The sequence below is a fragment of the Eretmochelys imbricata genome, chromosome 4 (genome assembly GCF_965152235.1).
Source record: "Eretmochelys imbricata isolate rEreImb1 chromosome 4, rEreImb1.hap1, whole genome shotgun sequence".
Taxonomy (NCBI): Eukaryota; Metazoa; Chordata; order Testudines; family Cheloniidae; genus Eretmochelys; species Eretmochelys imbricata.
In genome coordinates, this window is record NC_135575.1 from 43,545,176 (window position 1) to 43,566,330 (window position 21,155).

The 21,155-nt window shown below is 41.5% G+C and overlaps 1 protein-coding gene across 1 annotated transcript in view; it reads right to left on the reverse strand.

Annotated features, from left to right (window-relative positions):
- Window positions 1–21,155, reverse strand: part of TRPC3 (transient receptor potential cation channel subfamily C member 3) — a 68,706-nt gene that overhangs the window by 27,541 nt on the left and 20,010 nt on the right. Inside the window, exons 3-4 of the mRNA XM_077815183.1 lie at window positions 16,598–16,783; window positions 6,249–6,413 (exon numbers count right to left, since the gene is read on the reverse strand). Coding sequence (XP_077671309.1) covers window positions 6,249–6,413; window positions 16,598–16,783 — 351 coding nt within the window. The remainder of the gene's footprint in view (window positions 1–6,248; window positions 6,414–16,597; window positions 16,784–21,155) is intronic.

The following is a 21,155-nucleotide window of genomic DNA, read 5'->3' on the forward strand; positions in this document are numbered from 1 at the left end:
TGCAGAGATGCAACAGCCCCACACCATTGGGAAATCCAGGAGGGACTGCATCTTAGGAAATACAGTTTCTACCAGTTTCCTCTCCCAGCTTCCTTCCAACCCCTTTTGAAGTGAATAGCACCCTTTGGGATATATACACAGAACAGTCTCTGAAGACCCCTGCAGATAAGGACTACTGTTACCCCTGTCCTCTCATGAGATATTGCAAGGTTAGTGGTGGTCAGAACTTCTTGTCTCAACTCCTGCACAGTCTCTCAAAGGTGCAGGAATTATCTGGCTCCCCAAATATAGCAAGGGAGTAATACTAGGTTAGTTCAAACATATCAGTTGTATTCAGAGATTCCAAGGCCAGAAAGGACCATTGTGATCATTTGCTCTAACCCCTTGTATAACACAGGCCACAAAACTCTGCAAAATAATTCCTAGAGCATAGATTTTAGAAAAACATCTAATCTTAATTTTAAAATTTTAAAATTGCAGTGATGGAGAATCTACCATGACCCTTGGTAAATTGTTCCAATGGTTAATTACCCTCACTGTTAAAAATTTACACCTTATTTCCAGCCTGACTTTGACTTCAACTTCCAGCCACTGGATTGTGTTTTACCTTTCTCTGATAAATTAAATAATCCATTATCAAATATTTGTTCCTCATATAGGTCATATAGACTGTAATCAAGTCCCCCCTCAACCTTCTTTTTCTTAAGATAAACAGATTGAGCTCCTTGAGTCTGCCACTGTAAGGCATGTTTTCTAATCCTTTAATGATTCTCTTGTGGCTCTTCTCTGAACCCTCTCCAATTTATCAATAACATTCCTGAACTGCGGACACCAGAACCGGACACAGTATTCCAGGAGCAATCACACCAGGGCCAAATACAGAGAAAAAATAACCTTTCTACTCCTACTTGAGATTCCCGTTTATGCATTCAAGGATCACATTAACTTTTTTGGCCACACCGTTGTACTGGGAGCTCATGTTCAGTGGAGTATCCACCAGAACCCCCAAATCCTTTTCAGTCATTGCTTCCTAGAATAGAGTTCCACATCCTGTAAGTATGACCTACAGTCTTTGTTCCCAAATGTATATATTTACATTTCATAGAATCATAGAATATCAGGGTTGGAAGGGACCTCAGGAGGTCATCTAGTCCAACCCCCTGCTCAAAGCAGGACCAATCCCCAATTAAATCATCCCAGCCAGGGCTTTGTCAAGCCTGACCTTAAAAACTTGTAAGGAAGAAGATTCTACCACCTCCCTAGGTAACGCATTCCAGTGTTTCACCACCCTCCTAGTGAAAAAGTTTTTCCTAATATCCAACCTAAACCTCCCCCACTGCAACTTGAGACCATTACTCCTTGTCCTGTCCTCTTCCACCACTGAGAATAGTCTAGAACCATCCTCTCGGGAACCACTTCTCAGGTAGTTGAAAGCAGCTATCAAATCCCCCCTCATTCTTCTCTTCTGCAGACTAAACAATCCCAGTTCCCTCAGCCTCTCCTCATAACTCATGTGTTCCAGACCCCTAATCATTTTTGTTGCCCTTTGCTGGACTCTCTCCAATTTATCCACATCCTTCTTGTAGTGCGGGGCCCAAAACTGGACACAGTACTCCAGATGAGGTCTCACCAATGTCGAATAGAGGGGGACGATCACGTCCCTCGATCTGCTCGCTATGCCCCTACTTATACATCCCAAAATGCCATTGGCCTTCTTGGCAACAAGGGCACACTGCTGACTCATATCCAGCTTCTCGTCTACTGTCACCCCTAGGTCCTTTTCCGCAGAACTGCTGCCTAGCCATTCAGTCCCTAGTCTGTAGCTGTGCACTGGGTTCTTCCGTCCTAAGTGCAGGACCCTGCACTTATCCTTATTGAACCTCATCAGATTTCTTTTGGCCCAAACCTCCAATTTGTCTAGGTCCCTCTGTATCCTATCCCTGCCCTCCAGCGTATCTACCACTCCTCCCAGTTTAGTATCATCCGCAAATTTGCTGAGAGTTCAATCCACACCATCCTCCAGATCATTTATGAAGATATTGAACAAAACCGGCCCCAGGACCGACCCTGTCTATCAATCTGTTTCTTTACTTCCGCAGGTGGGTATTGTAGTTGTAAGAAAGCTTGACAGAGATCTTGTAGGTGTTTGTCTCTGTCTGAGGGGTTGGAGCAAATGCGGTTGTATCGCAGAGCTTGGCTGTAGACGATGGATCGTGTGGTGTGGTCAGGGTGAAAGCTGGAGGCATGCAGGTAGGAATAGCGGTCAGTAGGTTTCCGGTATAGGGTGGTGTTTATGTGACCATTGTTTATTAGCACTGTAGTGTCCAGGAAGTGGATACAACCGCATTTGCTCCAACCCCTCAGACAGAGACAAACACCTACAAGATCTCTGTCAAGCTTTCTTACAACTACAATACCCACCTGCGGAAGTAAAGAAACAGATTGATAGAGCCAGAAGAGTTCCCAGAAGTTACCTACTACAGGACAGGCCTAACAAAGAAAATAACAGAACGCCACTAGCCGTCACCTTCAGCCCCCAACTAAAACCCCTCCAACGCATTATTAAGGATCTACAACCTATCCTAAAGGATGACCCAACACTCTCACAAATCTTGGGAGACAGGCCAGTCCTTGCCTACAGACAGCCCCGCAACCTGAAGCAAATACTCACCAACAACCACATACCACACAACAGAACCACTAACCCAGGAACTTATCCTTGCAACAAAGCCTGTTGCCAATTGTGCCCACATATCTATTCAGGGGACACCATCACAGGGCCTAATAACATCAGCCACACTATCAGAGGCTCGTTCACCTGCACATCCACCAATGTGATTTATGCCATCATGTGCCAGCAATGCCCCTCTGCCATGTACATTGGTCAAACTGGACAGTCTCTACGTAAAAGAATAAATGGACACAAATCAGATGTCAAGAATTATAACATTCATTAACCAGTCGGAGAACACTTCAATCTCTCTGGTCACGCAATCACAGACATGAAGGTCGCTATCTTAAAACAAAAAAACTTCAAATCCAGACTCCAGCGAGAAACTGCTGAATTGGAATTCATTTGCAAATTGGATACTATTAATTTAGGCTTAAATAGAGACTGGGAGTGGCTAAGTCATTATGCAAGGTAGCCTATTTCCTCTTGTTTTTTCCTCCCCCCCCCCCCCCCAGATGTTCTGGTTTAACTTGGATTCAAACTTGGAGAGTGGTCAGTTTGGACGAGCTATTACCAGCAGGAGAGTGAGTTTGTGTGTGTATGGGGGTGGGTTTTTGGAGGGGGGTGAGGGAGTGAGAGAACCTGGATTTGTGCAGGAAATGGCCTAACTTCATTATCATGCACATTGTGTAAAGAGTTGTCACTTTGGATGGGCTATCACCAGCAGGAGAGTGAATTTGTGTGGGGGGGTGGAGGGTGAGAAAACCTGGATTTGTGCTGGAAATGGCCTAACCTGACGATTACTTTAGATAAGCTATTACCAGCAGGACAGTGGGGTGGGAGGAGGTATTGTTTCATATTCTCTGTGTATATATAAAGTCTGCTGCAGTTTCCACGGTATGTTTCTGATGAAGTGAGCTGTAGCTCACGAAAGCTCATGCTCAAATAAATTGGTTAGTCTCTAAGGTGCCACAAGTACTCCTTTTCTTTTTGAAATACAGCCAGCTCTCCTGGACTCCTTTCCCCTTCATGTTAGTCCCCCAGGGGATCCTACCCATCCGTTCCCTGAGGGAGTCGAAGTCTGCTTTCCTGAAGTCCAGGGTCCGTATCCTGCTGCTTACCTTTCTTCCCTGTGTCAGGATCCTGAACTCAACCAACTCATGGTCACTGCCTCCCAGATTCCCATCCACTTTTGCTTCCCCTACTAATTCTTCCCGGTTTGTGAGCAGCAGGTCAAGAAAAGCTCCTCCCCAGTTGGCTCCTCTAGCACTTGCACCAGGAAATTGTCCCCTACGCTTTCCAAAAACTTCCTGGATTGTCTATGCACCGCTGTATTGCTCTCCCAGTAGATATCAGGAAAATTAAAGTCACCCATGAGAACCAGGGCATGCGATCTAGTAGCTTCTGTGAGCTGCCGGAGAAAGCCTCATCCACCTCATCCCCCTGGTCCGGTGGTCTATAGCAGACTCCCACCACTACATCACTCTTGTTGCTCACACTTCTAAACTTAATCCAGAGACACTCAGGTTTTTCTGCAGTTTCGTACCGGAGCTCTGAGCAGTCATACTGCTCCCTTACATACAGTGCTACTCCCCCACCTTTTCTGCCCTGCCTGTCCTTCCTGAACAGTTTATAACCATCCATGACAGTACTCCAGTCATGTGAGTTATCCCACCAAGTCTCTGTTATTCCAATCACGTCATAATTCCTTGACATCACCAGGACCTCCAGTTCTCCCTCCTTGTTTCCAAGGCTTTGTGCATTCGTATATAAGCACTTGAATTTAACCACATTAAAATGCATTTGTCCTTACACCTAGGTTACCAAGTGATACAAATCACTCTATATCAGTGACCTTTCTTCATTATTTACCACTTCATTATTTACCACAAGTTTGTCATCTGCAGACTTGATCAGTGATGATTTTATGTTTTCTTCTGGGTCATTGATAAAAATATTGAATAGTATAGAGCAAAGAACGGTATTAATTATAACATGAGACAAAATATTATGTGAGATTTTAAAACCTCATCCGAAGTTCTGCATTAACAGCAATATCCTTTCACACGAAAGCCAGTGAATTTAGTGAGTGAGGAGTCTAAAGTAGTTTCCCTATCTCAGGGTTTTCCTGGACCTGAAGTCAGGGGTCAGATTCAGTGAGCTGAGCAGTAAAGTATGCACTATATTGACATTCACTAGTTATACAAAGGACTTTAATAGCCCCTGTTTACCTGACCTTTAAAAAGCATTTTTAAATCACAGTATTAAGCAGTTGATCTGTACTTCCAATATTTTGATTTCACATGAGCATTCAAAAAGACCCGAGTGTGTCTGGCAGTGGGAATTAAAGCTCATGGAGAAATGTTATTTTTTCCATATCAGACATTAAAAAAACACCTGATCATGAGTTTACATGACATCAGTCTACCATGCAGCTATAATGGGTACCTTTACAAGAGCTTGTCAAGGAAAGTGACATTTCAGAAGATAATCTGAGTAACAATTATGCTATTTCATAAAGATTAATCTTTAAAATAAACAAATGACCAGGGAAAGAAAACATCAGATTCCTTTTAAAAATGTATGGGGTGTGCAGACTCTTATCACCTCTTAAAGGTGAACTGCAAAGCAAAATATAAACTCAAGTGGAACACAGATTTCTGTGCTGGATACCCCCTCTGAATGAGCTTGTGGGGTAGGGCCAGGAAGACATTCAGCACAGAAGTAAGTTCTAAGTAAACTTTTAAAAAAAACTTCTCTCTGTGAAAATCCTCTTTTGTTCTTCCTGGTTTACTGAAGACATATCAGAATGCATCATTTGGTTGACATCACACATATCATGGAATGAATGGATTTCAGTGAGACTGCTGGTATTTGTGTTATAACAACATCAGTGAACCTAGAAACATCAGGATGATTTCACCAAGGGAAAATATAAATGTGAAATGATTTGTTAAAAATGTTGTTCTTGTCTGAATACCCTCAAATTGTGGTTAGAAAACTGTGCTTCGTTTAAGTTTTGCTTTGCAGTTCACCTTTATAAACAATCTGACCTAACAGTTCAGCAACAGCGAGTATGTCATTTAGAGCTCAATCCTGTACCGCTGAAGTCAATAGGAGTTTTGCTATTGAATTATACAAGAGCAGAATCAGATCCCTAAGATGCCAACTGAGAGGAACTGATATAGAGCTTTTCGGGCCACTGTAGGAAGTGGTCATTAGCAAAAAGTACATCGTACTTGTACAAGTGCATAGCTGGTATCAAGGAGAGAATCTGACCCATAAATATTAAAACAAACATAAATATCATGGAGCTTATTACACATCTTAGTGCTTAAATACAATTTACGTGCACATAGAATAACATTTCCTCCTCATACTTGATCAGTCTTATCCCCTCTTTAAAATAACAGAATTTGGTTCAAGACTGAGATTTCTAAAAAATCTGAATAATCAGTTAAAATTCTGGTGATACAAAACTAGGAGTGCAAGATTACGTTTCAGATGACAGTAACTGAAAAGGAACATCTAGACCAGCACAAGGTGTTTAAATATGTAATTTATAAAATATCTGTACCCTGCTACATGGTGCAATCCAGTAACCAATGGCAAGAAGTGGAAGGCCCAATGCAACAACCAGCACAACGAGACACTTGATAGCAATGGTCTGTTCCCGTAATCCTGACAGATTTTCATACCAGATAGTCAACAGCTGTTGCTGACAGTTTGGATGGGCCACAAACTGTTGATAAAAAGAAAGAAAATCAAGGTTCAATACGATTTATAATAAGAATTATATAAACATTACATGCAGGATCAGCAAATAATAAATAACAAGTATTAATTTAGATCTTTAAAAGCATGTTGTTTTTGTCCTTTCCTAACATTTTGGTTAATTTATAAATAAACAAAAAAGAGAAGGAATAGAAACTGAAGTGCTGATCTGAATTAATGAGCCAAATTCTGCATTTGGATGCACAAGTGGGCAGCGCTCATTAAATTTAACAGAAGCCTCACATCTAAAACCAAGTTTGGCTCTACAGATTATGGGCTAGCTCCTTCAGGAGCTGAGTGCTCTCATGCATTTTCACAAATTGCTCAGCCCTAGCAGACCAAAATTGTTCCAATCTATATGAAGTGTTTCTATGGATCCCAGAACTTTCATATCTGAAACTAACTCACCTGTAACCCTGCCCCCTGCCACTCCCACACACAAAGAATCTAATTTCTTTTTGAAAACCTAATTACTTTTTGAAAGCATTAAGCACCTCTTTCACCAACTATCCCATTTTAAGTTTAAAAGAAGAAATATAAAGAAGAAAGATTATAAGGTTTGGAACATTCCTACTGAGCAGCAGAAGCTATATTGTAATGTGTATTGTAGTGGCACTGTGTCATTATATTAGTCTCAACAAGGCATTGTACCACTACTCATCTGACTTCTTGACCATATGGAAAGCAATCACAGAACATTTCTAACAAAACATCCCAATGGAATGGAATTCTGTGGAAAACAAACAAAAATTGCCTCGATGTAATATGAGGAAATTCCATTTTGGGAATCTGTTGAAAATCCACTCTCCTGGTCTATGATGCTACCAGAACTCTCAGTTTACTGTGTTACATGCTTTGTTATCAATTATTCTAAATATTTAAAATAGATATCACAATCTATTGTCATGTTTCCTCTGTTCTTACAGAAATTCATGACCTCAACAATATCTTAGCTGAAAGATACTATTAAATGGCGTAGTTTGATGGTCTTCCAAAAATGATGCTTTCTCTTGTATTATTTTAAAACTTGAAAGGTTCTTGAATATAGAGATTGTTACCACTATGCAGTTTTATGCTATAATTACATTTATTTATTAATGTACTAGTTTAACTGAGCTGTTAACATCATAACAACACCTTACAGAGGCTCAAATGAGATCTGAGAGGTGTATGTTTTAACTAAAAATACTAAAATTTGTTCTTGTTAGTTACAGTAGATCATCTGATTTTGAACAAATCTCTCATATGGAAGGTTTCTTTTATTTTTGGTGACCAGTGCACATTATTTGTATTTGTTCATTTAGATTGCAGTAGTGCTCAAAAACCCCAATCAGAATTGGGACACCTTAGTGTTACATATTGAACAAACACATAAGGAGACATGGTCCCTGCCATAAAAGATCTCAGGTCAATATTTTTAAACTTAAGTGCTTAAAGTTATGCACCTAAATCCACATTTAAGCATTTAAATAAGAGTGGCCTGATTTTCAGAGGTGCTGAGTATACACCGCTCCCATTAACTCTAAATCTTTAAAATCAGGCCACTTATTTAGGTGCCTGAATAATGAGTTTACATGCCTAACTTCAGAGACTCAAATGTGTACATTTGGGATGGGATTTGCAAATACTTCTGTGCTGGCCTCACTCTCATTGAGGTGAATAGTAAAACTCCCATGCCATTTCTAAGTGCTTTTGAAAATTCTACCCTTACGCTTTAGAATCTAAAAAGGCAAAAACTAGACAAAAGGTGAGGCAAAGATGTACAGCATACAAGTGAAGCGATCAGTGTGCTAACAACAGACAGAAACAGACAGACAGAGAAATGCTATCAAGTTGAGTGTAGGAACTTGCTTCTCCCAGTTAGCTAATAATGATCATTGTTATTAATAAATACAACATCAGCACTGGGTTGCTTGTCAGATGCTATCATTCATGCAAGGTTTACTGTCTTGTAGTTTCCACAGCCTTTTTTTCTGGCTGTCTGAAAGTTTAATGGAAATAATACATGAAAGCTTTAGATCCAAAACTGAGACATCCTATGGAATCTATCTCCTGTTAATGTACAGGGATCTTTCTTCTTTCAGGTACATTATATTTACCTGCAACAAGTAGGTGCAAGCACACATTACTTTCATTAGCATTAGTGAAAGATTCACATATACATGGAGAAGGTTATTCACCAAAAGTTAATTCTACATTAAGACAAGCTGTGACTAACTCTGAGTGGAGTATTGTACTTAATTCCATTTCAATATTTATTACAAATAAACACTGATACAAGAAATAGAAAATGTACTGTAAAAGAAAGACACTTGCATTTGTTTTGATAACTTTTAAACTTTAGTCTATTAAAATCAGTTTTGTTTTGATTTTGTTTAAAAGTGAGTTTGTTTAGCCCTATTTTTTAAATCTTGACTTTGTGTTTTATATTATTGTGAAGATGTACAGTAAGACCACCACATAGTGAGAGAGTGGTGTGAAGTTGTGCACAAGACTAAGCAGGATGAGCACAAAAGTAAGAGCATCCTCATTGCTCTAACACTGATTCCTTTTCTAGTTCAGGGCAAGTCTGACTTTTAACCTCAGTTTCTCCCTTTGTAAAATGAAGATAATAAATAGCATTTATCTGAGACAGACTGTCTCACACGGTGTTGTGACAATTAAATTAATGTTTGTCATCCACTTTAAAGATAAGAAGTACTATAAAAGAGCAAAGTATGCTTACTCTGTAATATTTATAAAGTAGTCAAATTGGCCAATACTTGTGTAACAAAGTGAGAGTATTTTAAAATATTTCAGTTTCCCCCATACTTTACATTGCTACCCAGTTGGGAGAAAATGATTAAGTTTGATCTCAGGGCGGACTAAGAGACACAGGTTATCTCCCTGTCTGGGTGCAATGAATATAGTCATTAAGAAACTGGCCAAAACCATCTCAGATCAATAAGGGGTCTAAAGAGATAATGCAAGCTCCAATGATTCCTGGATTGACAGCTGAGCAGAGACCCCCACCTTGAAAAGAAGGGACTGGGATGTGTGAGGTGGGGGGGAGGGGGATAAGTGTGGGCACTGGAAGAAACTTGAGCTCTCTCGCACATGGGGACTGATTAAAGAGGAAGTCTGACAGACGGAGCCTGAAAATGGAATTCACTACAGATTGGCTGGTGAGTTGTGGCTTGACCAGAATGGACTATGCTTTAACCTTCATTTCTCTATGCTAACCTAAGGACTTCCTATGCTGTGTTCCACTTCACTAATAAATCCTGTTTTGAAAATGTTGTTGGATGTCACTAGAATACTGGCTGGGGTGCACTAGTCCCCGAAGAGTGTACAAATCTCTCTCAGGAGTCTCTCTCAGTTGGACTCACTGGGCAGAGCTACTGGAGGTGGTGAGGCTGTATGGCCTATCCTGAAAGAAGAGTAAGACCCCCTGGGGAGTCAGGCACACTAAAGGGGTTCCTCCAAAAGACTGTGCAAAAGCTGGGGCATAGCACAGATCCTGCCAATCTGTGATAACTTGCCACTAAATTAGAAAATTATAGGAGTCTTCACAATTTTTTAAAATTGTTCTGATAACACCATACAGGACTCCTGTACGAACGCTAGCTAATTCTCTATGTAGCTCAGACAGATTGGTTCAAACTGCATTTTGCAGTTTGAACTGAGTTCCTCAAACTAAATAAATATAATGTAAGCACTGTACATCCACTTTACTGTTCTTTGTTCTCTGTTGAGATCATAAGGTACCATTCATTGTTGCTTGCCAACTCTCTTGCAAGTTAACTTCCACTTAACGTCAAATATCATTTAAAATGCTCATAGTAAAATAGGGCAGACTTCTGAACAAAAATTAAATCAAGAGGCAGGTAATGAAGACAAGGAAATCGCTAATCTCTGAGGGAGAAAAATGTTAATTTGATGCAGTGGCTTTAAACAGGGAAGTAATCTTCACCTTTTAATCCACTTTGCTAGAAAGAAAATTCTCTAAATATGCTGGTATGTGACTCATGTGCCAACTAAATCACATATTAAAGCATTTTCTGCTTACAATGGAATGGCAGATCATAAGCTAAAAGTCATTAAGAGCTTAATGTACATCTGGACTCTTAACTAACCGTCACCATTTAGAAAAGTGAGGGTCATCCTGAGTTAATTAGCAACCTGGCCCATTTTGAAAAAATAAACACACAAATATTATTTTATTTGTAATTTAGCTTGTTTTGAGTTCTAGTTTTCTTGTGCTCTTTCCTTTTGCAAGAATAAGCCCCACTCTTTGCACTGATCGAGCCATTGTTCACCAGCAGAGTGCAAATCCAGAAGCAGGGGCACCCAGCAGGAAGCAGCAGGTTCACCTTGAGCAGCAAAGAGAGACTGAAGTCAACAGGTTACTTCTAGTTCCAAAACTGTATTTAAGACAGCCCTAAAAAATCTTGGGGAAAGGGGAAGTAATACCTGCCCCACCCCAAATATCTGGGGGACTGGGAAGAAACAGCCCCTCTATTCAAATAGTTATTAAGCTAGGGAGGTACAGAGGTCCTGGTCCTGGAGAGTGAAGTCCCCCAGCTCTAATATGCTTCTAATATGCATCCACAGCCAAGTTTAGCCACCCAGTAGGCTTGTTGCTAATGGTCTCGCAGCATTTTGATTTGACAGTAAGAGGAAAACCGCCCATATTATCTATTTCTTCACAGACAAGAGAAAGGACCAAGTGGGGAAGAGAGCACTGTTAATGGTTATGCAAGTTCACTTCAGGAAGCAGATGAAAGGGCTGTCAAGAGGAGATTAGAGGTGAATTTAACCATTGACAACTGCATTATCTCCCCTTTATTCTATTTTATGTAGGTTTTTAAACCATGTTCATCACCACAGTGTCTAACCACTTTCCAGTAGTGCATTAAGCAACATGACTACACATCTGTCATTTGTTGTTTGTTCTCTTATCCTCTCCTCGGGGAAGCATGTACAGTGGAGTGTCTTGTTCAGGTAGGATTTTAGATAATTTTGGTTTTGTTATAAATATACATGTTGCTACTTATTTATGTTAGAGAAGGCAAGGTCAAAGAAATGTGCCTTGCACTTGAAGTGGAGAGTGGTGAGGTTTGTGATGGTCCTTAGATCTTGGGGGAGTTCATTCCACAGTCTCGGGGGAGAGGAATCTCCAAATAAAGCTCTGGCTCCCACACAGACAACTCTTACTGGAGAAGGCTTTATTGTGCCAGAGGAGCATAGCTGTTGACCACAGTCTTCATCCTAGCGTTTTAGGTGGTCTTTTAAACATCCTGGGCCCAGATCATAGAGCACCTTGAAGATAAGAATCCCTCACCAAATCTTGTCACTTCTCCTATAACAGCTCTGAAACCCACTGGATCCACTACCAAAATTTTAATTCATGCTTTGGTCATTTCTAACCTCACCACTGCAATCTCTTCTTTGTCTTCCATCTTCTCAGCTTCCCCCCTACAATCTCTTCAGCATGCTACATCTCAAACTGTCTTCCAACCACATCACCCCCTCCACTGGTGCCTTCTGCATTTCTGCTATCTCATTTCTTACACCCAGATCCCGCCTCATCTTTCATTACATTTATCTATTTTAGGGCCCAGTCCAACTCCCATTGAACTCTGAATAGGCACAGAGGCCAGATCTGATAAGCCAATTTTATATAGCTGTTTTTTACTTTAACATCTTGTCGATATTAACAGAGAACCACATTTTACTATTCAGTTTGCATTTAGTTTACTGACTATGAAAATTCAGGTAACAATGCAAGTTGTAATTCGTCTATTTTTCTTTATGAGTAGATGTAATTATAGAATTACATCATTCAATTTTAACATTCTCATGAATTGTATTAAGTCCCTGTGATGGGGTATCTGCCCCACACTGGCAGAAAAGGGGTTAAAAGCTACCTGAGGGAGGCTGCGCAGGAGACAGCCAATCACAGAAGGGCTTATAGGAGCAGCCAATCAGGGCTGGGCTGGCCCATATAAGATGGGCTGTAGACCAGAGCAGAGTGAGTTGCTCTCTGGAGCTTGAGAAGGGAGGAGAATGACTGGCTGCCTTGCAGGTGGAGGGCAGCAAGCACCCTGGGCAGAGCAGTGCTGTAGCCAGAGACCCAGGGAGCTAAAGGCAGCTCCTGACAGGCTGCAGGGATCTGCAGACTGAGGCTCTGACGCAAGGGCAAAGAGGGAGCTGGAGCCACTGAAGGAAGTGACTAGACTGTGGACTGCAGTTTGCCACTGAGTGGAGTGGCTGGACAGTGACTGTGGGTCCCCTTGGAAGGGTGGGACCATGGAGTGTGGCACAGCCAGAGTGCAGTGTCACTGAAGAGGATACTGTGGTCCTGGGAGTGATCCAGGAACAGAGGTGACAGTGGGCAAGACACCACCAGATGCAGTGCTAATTCCCTGGACAGCCAGCAGGAGGTGCTGCAGTAGTGAATCATGCAACGTCACAGTCTCTAAAAGGAACAGGCCTTAGCATGTTTTGAAATTTTGGCTGAAATCTAAAAAGGAAGAAAACAGAGGGGGGAAATATATTTATAATATATGAACATAAATCTGAATCTTCTCCATTATCTATTAGAAGTTACACCTTACAATCAAATCCTTCAGTGTTACTCTGGCCAAATTCCCATTGATTTCAGTTGAACATTCCTGTAGTGGGTCTTGCCTGAATAAGAACTGCAGGATTTGGCTTATTGAGAGCAACTTCTTTGCGATTGTTTGCAGCTTAAATGCAGAGATAGCTAGCACACAATAAGGAAGGACAAGCAGCATTGCAGCAACTCCTTAGCATGGTGAGTCAGTCTAGTTGTACTAAAAAGTTTCTCCTGGCTTTTACTTCCCTTGGACATATGCTATTCGAGAGGCTGCAGTTTCGTCTTGATCATTAGCCTCAAAATCATACCCTGTTTCTGGAGCAGAGCTACATTTTTTTTTAATGTAGTGCATAGGATATTAAGTGTAGGAGCTCTGTTAGATAGTCAGAGTTATGAGCTGTATTTGCCCCATGATGCACTTCTGAGGACATTAGCTTTTAACTTTTTTTTTTTTAAATGGGGCTTTTTTCTCATTAATTATCACATGGACCTGCAGTCCTAGCAATGCTTGGCTGTACTTTTGTCTTGCAGAAGTACACACTTATCTTTTGTAGATGAACTCAGAAGTCCAGACAGAAATATGGAATGCTAAGGACAATGGGTGAAATTTTCAGGAGTGCCTCACTTATGTGTTCAAAATGTTACCCCACTTCCTTGTGTGAAGCCAAGAAGTGCTTAACACAAAGTTGTGGGTATGAGGGTAAAGGTACCCTTTGCAGCCCCCCAAACCGAAATCTGCTCTGCAATTTGACAGCTGTTACAACTTTCACCGGCTACCAATGGCCCCAAGAGGCTATTACAGCACCAAGGCCCCCCCTACCCCCACCCCAGGGTGGAGATTCCCTGGCCATGCCCTCTTTCTCCTTGTCATTCTCTCTGTCCTGGCCAGCTGTTGGGAGTGGCATAGGCACAACTACAGTGACTTTACCCCACCTGAGGATCTCCATAACCAGCACAGATTCCCTGGGGTCACCATGGTCACCAATTCACTGGGTTTAGGGCCATGTTGTGCCAATGGAATGGCCCAAGATTAGGACCTAAAAACTTTAATTTATCTACAGAACAGGTACAGTGTGTACACCAGAAACATGCACTCCATGCCACCCTATTAAAGTGCTCCTCAACTGGATGTGAGGAGACTGAATGGACATTGAGACTGAGCAAACTTCTTTCTCTCTCTGCTGAGAATGCCAAGAAAAATACCATAGTGATGGTGATTTTTGCATTGAAGATGCTTGTCTACTGGGACTTGACTACAAAGACAGCTCATTTAACAAAGCATTGAAAAGACAGCAGATGGTAAAGAACTTTCAGCCTCTACCAATCTCTTCTAGGCTTTTAGACCATGTTCATATTGGCTAGCTTTGAACCACTGATCTAGAGAGAGAGGTTCCTGTTCCCATCATTAAACCTGTGTCAAGTATTGTGAAGTTTGCCAAGAATTATCTTGGTTTTCCCCAATTTTGAAGTATGACAGGTTGTGCAAACACCAGCCTGGAAAAAAAGGGATTAAGTAGCTGCTCTGGCCCCAGATGCTCACCCTACCTGCAAAGCGCACACAGCTGGACGAGGAGCTCAAAAGGGGAACAGGCCGGCTTAGTAGAGGAGCAGACAGTGAAGGGAACTGACTACACTCTGAGCTCTTGGGAAGGAGCAGTGAGAGAGGTCCTGTTGCCTGAGGCTCTGGTTGCAGAGACTATACCAGAGCCATAAGGGAGAGACTTGCAACACTCAGAAGATCTGAGACTTTACCTTTGATGTCAGTTATTTACTGTTTATTACTTCACCTGTTGGGAAAGAGGGGACTGGTAAGAAAGTGATCCAGGGTGGCAGTAGGATAGCTCTTTTGGGCACAGGACTTAGAAAGGGTAGGCCCAGGTTCCCCTACCACCAGGAAGGCAGAAGGCATAAACCCTACCCCTAACGGGGGGAGAATCTGGGCAAGGGAAGATCCTAAAGGCCTATCACCTAGCCAACAGGGCTACCCCATTAAGACTCTTTATATAACTGCAAAATGGGGGGACAGAGAGGTATGACCTAGGCAGAGGGTTGGAGTGGCTGTCACCAGGGGCGGTGCCAGAGAAGAAGTAGTCTTGCTACACCTGTGCCCAACCAGAAGAGGACACCTGTGGTGAGCAGCTTCCTTCACTTTTACAAAACTATATGATGGTTACTCATGCATTTCACCCTGTTAGGGATTTAAAAAAAAAATTAAATGGGAAGCCATAACATTGTGAAAATAGCAGTATTTTTGTAATGGTAATTTTATCCTGCTTCTGCACACAACCATCATCATAAGTCATATAATAAATAAAATATAGGTGTCATTATATTTCTTCTGCACGTGCTGCTAGAACACCATATTAACTATTGTCTGTGTTGGCCTAGTGGGAGCTTGGAAAAAGAACAAGATAACTATACGTGGAAATATTTATTTACATAATAATGAATTGATAAAACCAGGTGGGTGAGGTAATCTCTTATTGGACAAGCTTTCAAGCCACACAGAGCTCTTTTAAGAGTTCAGAAGCATCTCTCACCAACAGAAGTTGGTCCAATAAGAGATTATCTCACCCACCTTGTCTCTCTAATATCCTGGGACTGACACAGCTACAACTACACTGTATACAATGAACTGATAAACATTTAACTAATCAGTTACATTCTACAGAGCTGTATTTCTGGCTGTAAAAATATTCATTTCACAGAATAAACAAGTATTTTTATGGCAAAAAAAATCTTTGTCATTGGTATCTACCGTAGATATACTGTGCTTTGGGTATTTACAAAAACATATGAATAAACTAATTGATTAACTAGCAATAAAACTGAAGTGCCTGTTTCCGGTATTGAACTCACTCTGATTTATTTAAACAGAAGACACTATCAGTCAGACAGAAATTTTCTCTACAGGGCTGCTTGAGTAACAGCAACACATTTGCAGATGAGCTGTTTGGTGCTAATAAGACGCTTTCAAAAATATGATAAAGAAACAGAGTAACAATTGAAATCTGTTCTCTTTCAGAGCAGTGAAATAAAGGCAGGTTATGATATAATTTATTTGATCAATTCCAATACTGCAAGTACCAAGTAAATAAAATTTAAAAAAAACACTAACAAAATAGCCCTTTAATGATAGAAATCCTGTTGTGCCTATAGCCTTCACTTTTGATTAAAATGCTATCTCAGTGATTGGTAAGAAGACTCATGCACATAGCTACATTAACGGAGTGAAATGCTGGCCCCATTGAAATCTTCGCAGCCATTGACTTGCATGAGACCAGGATTTCACCCACTGTAATTTGTGTAAATATGTCATCTTTTTGGCACATGCTATTTCTGTAATTAAAAATACAGGGCTAACTTCTCAGCTGGTATGCGCTGACATAGCTCAGTTGGAAGGTTTTTGTGTGTATTAATTTACACCTGCTGCGAATCTGGCCCACATATTTTGTCTTAAGACAATTTATGGTCAGTCCATTAATACATGCAGAATATGGTACAATGCATTCACATACAACATTGTCTGAAAGAGCTGGTTACACAGTTACCTTTTTTACTTCATACTTAATGGCTAGTTTGACACGACTCAGTGAAGCTCTGTGCCTCTGTGTTTCAACTGGCTCAGCATCCAAATCCCCGTTTAGAATGGCTTCTACCTCTTCAGAGTCTCGGCAGAGATCAAGGACACCAACCACGAAGTCCTTGCATTGCATAGACAGCTTGCGATAGTCATTCTGAAAAGGAAGAGTTAAAAAATAATAGCCCTTGACTCACAGGATGGGTATGCTTAGTAGTTGACAGTAAGGAAACATGGACAAATTAATGAAAGTTTAATAGTGTCATACTTATATTGCACTTTACATACTGTGAATCTCTAAGTATTTTACAAATTTATATAATACTATATTATATATTACAATCACTTCACTCTCTACTAAAAGCCAACAGACCACCTCTGAGGTGGCAACTGTTTAACAGTGCACTACAATACTACACAAAGGTTTAGGACAAGTGAAGAAGAATCCTGAATCAAAATGAAAGCGCTAAGGAACTGTCAATGGTAAAATGGAATTGCCCAAATTGGAGACCAGAACCCTGGACTTATTAACCTTACGTCTGCAAAAAATGCCAATGTATCTTTAAGTGCCAGATACATTCTACAGAGATTGCCATTTGGGCTGCAAGATCTAATTTCTGTTCCTCCATCATTGCTAAAGGTGCTGATAATCCTTGTTCTTACTTTTCTTTTTTTTCTCTATTCCTCTCCCCCACCCATCCTTTTCCCAGCATTTGTTAGAATTCCAAATTGCCATAACTTATAACAGTATCTTCTCCAGCACTCCCTAGATACCTTTCCCTTCCTTTCTTCTCCCTTCTCTCCTATGTACCTCCTGCATATGTCTGATACAAACCAGTCCCTTCACAAAACTATCTACCTTGTTAATACCTTGTCCTTTCCTCTCATTTGTTCATTTTCCTCCACTGTTTATCCCTCCACTACCATTACTGTCAATAATTGCTCTGTCTTTATTACCTTCTGCAAGTTTCTAAAACGTGTCACTATCTGCCCACCTTCTTAAAAGAACCTTCCCTTGATTCAGAGACTTTTTTTAAAGCTCCCTGTACTGGGAATTAACACTGTGTTATCTGAACTAGTTTTAAATGTAGTTTAACACAATTTAAACATGGTTTGCCTGGGCACTGTTGTTTAGAACAGCGCTCTAACCTTTTTACCTCAGCTGCCCATTGCCTCTATCCTCACGGCATAGATGGGGCCTCATAGTCCTAACTTCTCTTTTTCTCAAAAGCACTTGAAAAAGTAGCGTTTTCTCATCTCTCCAGTTTTGCACCACAATATCCTTGTCCATTTCCAGTCTGGGTTCAGTGCTGGTGATAGCATGGGAATCTCTCAATTGTATGTAGTTATATACTCCTCTCTTTCCGCTGTCTCTGGGACTCTCTTCGTTCTCTGTGACCTCGCTGCTGCCTTAGACACTGTGGGCTACTCTGTTCTCCTGGACTTCACCCATTATTATGCAGGTGTGTCGAGATCCCACCTTTATACCTGTCAACTTATTATTTCTAGGGTGCTGCCGTGACAGCTTTTCTGTGTGTAAGCCCCTGTTCTATGCAGTGCACAGCACACTGCTGACTCTTCTACCCTTTTCTATTTACCTCCTCCCACTGAGTCATCTGTTAACTGTCGCTGCTACTTTCACACTGTTCATATGTGTCAACACCTTTAACAATTTCCATCTGTCCACACTCTTTGCTTGTCTTCAAAGGATATTTGTGGCTGCATCTCAATATTGTTGATCCAACCTCTGTACATAATCTTAGTGTGATGTCTAACCTTGAATCTTATTTCTGCAGACTTCTGTGTCTGCATATCTGACTATGTTCACCTCTGTGCCATTAGCCATGCATGCCTACATCTCAGTTCCACTTCTGTTGAAATCTTCATTCGTGCTTTCATCTCCTCACCTTGATTTCTCTAACACCTTCCTCAGTGGCCTTGCCAAGACCCAGCACTTGATTCCCTCATATACAGGTGCAGTTGGCCATCTTCCCACATGTACAAAGAAATATGATCCCATCAGTTGCATAAACAATCCTACTAGTCATCATTCATTTCAGGACCCAATTCAAGACTGTATTCCCTTTTCTTTTCAAACCCTCCATACATTTGCTCCAGCTAGTTTTTCCTATAGGCCACAAAAGTACTGATGTGAATCCTTTGTCTCCACATACTCTGACTATTCTCTATTCATCTAGCACTGGCATTCTCTCTTTCTTTTCACACACTCCATCTTCTCAACACTCTTCATGTGAGACCCTTCCTCTCTGCAACTCCTGTCAGCTGGAAAATCCTTCCTATATCTGCAAACATATCTCTTCCTTTGCTTAAACTCCTCAATTTCTTACCCCTTCTGCTATTAGTTTTGTTAATTTTTTAACAGAATTAGCATTTTGTAATATGTTTTGGAAAATTGCTCTACACAGCAATGTTAAAAAAAAAACAACAACCTCATTGTGAGGAGGGATAGCTCAGTGGTTTGCGCATTGGCCTACTAACCCCAGGGTTGTGAGCTCAATCCTTGAGGGGGGCCATTTAGGGATCTGGGGCAAAAATTGGGGATTGGTCCTGCTTTGAGCAGGGGGTTGGACTAAATGACCTCCTAAGGTCCCTTCCAGCCCTGATATTCTATGTTATACAGTATTTATATGTACTATTTTCTAATTTCCAAAAGCATTGCTTATCAGTAATTAAGAAATTGAAAGGTTTCCCTTAAATAATTAATTTGCTACTTAAAGACAGTTGCTACCATTTTCACTACTACTAAATAGGCATTTATATAAATGGTGGAAAGGAAAGCACATTAATCACCATGTACAGAATAATTTGGAGTTAAAAGAACAGGCATAAGAAAGGAAATTAACACTTAACATTTTGTTAATAATATAAGGAATAGCAACCTGCATGGAATTTGGAGGGAGGAGCACAGGTTGCAAGAGAGAAGAGTTTGGAGGAGGCACCAAGAAGCCAGTCACTGTGGATATGGGTTCAATTAGGGTTGTCAGGTGTCCAGTTTTCGATGGGAATGCCTGGTTGAAAAGGAACCCTGGTGGCTCTGGTCAGCACCACTGACTGGGCTGTTAAAAGTCCGGTTGTCAGGGCTAAAGCAGGCTCCCGGAAGCAGGAGCATGTCCCCCCTCTGGCTCCTAGTCATAGGGGCAGCCAGGGGGCTCCATGCGCTGCCCCCACCCTGCCCCTCGGTCCCACCCCAGAGCACCCTCCACCACCGCAAACCCCTCATCCCCAGCCCCACCCCAGAGCCTGCACCCTTAGCTGAAGCCCTCACTCCCATCCCCCTCAGCCAGCATGGAGCCCCCTCCCGCACCCTGAACCCCTCATTTCTGCCCCATCCTGGAACCCACACCCCCAGCCCAGAGCCCGTACCTTCTCCCACACCCCAATCCCCTGCCTCAGCCCGGAGCCCCTTCCCATACTTCAAACCCCTCGGCTCCATCCCCCAGCCTGGAGTCCCCTTCTGCACTCCAAACCCCTCATCCCTGGTCCTACCCCAGAGCCCTCACCCCAGTTGGAGCCCTCACCCCCTCCTGCATCCCAGCCCCCAAGCCAGCCCAGTGAAAATGAACGAGTGACTGAGGGTGAGGAGAGCAAGCGACAGAGGGAGCAGGGATGGAGTGAGCAGGAGCGTGGCCTCAGAGAAGGGGAAGGGCCTCAGAGAAGAGGAGGGGCTTTGGAAGAGGGGCGGGGCAAAGGTGTCAGTTTTGTGCAAATAGAAATTGGCAACCCTAGCTTCAAAGCTAGCTTCGGCTGCAGCATCTCTATACATAGCTCTCTTAATAAAAAGGCGTTTTAGTTTTAGAAACATGGAATCCTCTCATGTTATTACCCAGCATGCCATACAGGAAACATAAGGCCACAAATTATGGCTCAGATCCTGCAACTGATAGTGTGTGTGAGGATGCACCTATATAAAACCTCATTGCCAGCAGTAATAGCATTATATTGATGGGAGAGGAATCACAGCCATCCTAAATTCTACTTTCTGGCACTTACAATTATTTTAGAAAAATCAGTCCCTGCTCTGACATTAATTCAGCCTATTCTCTGCTCAGTGCTGATTTTTTTAAAGTTTAGTAAAATGTAGTTTGGCTTTTTTTTTGCGTTAATCCAAATGACCTTTTTTATGCAGCAAGATCCAAATTTTGTCCTTGCATGAATACAATTTAATTTCACTGTGAGAGAACTGACCAGGCTTTTTCGTACATTTTAAAATGCCTTCACTGATAGGTACATAGAGCTGAGGGGCGGCTGTGGGATTCATTAAATGAAGGAATTGCCTGAGAAGTAAAGGATTTCAAATCTGAAAATAATAATAGTGTACCATACACGCAGCTCACACAACTTCCGTTACCATCTAAGCATTCACTTGCTTTTCTTTTTTCTTAAAAGAACATGGACATTTAATGGAAAAAGCTATTAGTGAAAAGCTATTTTTGAAAAAGAAAAGAAAAAAGCTCGGAAATTAAAATTCAGTTTCATGCCACTGAAACCATCACTTAAGCTACATTATA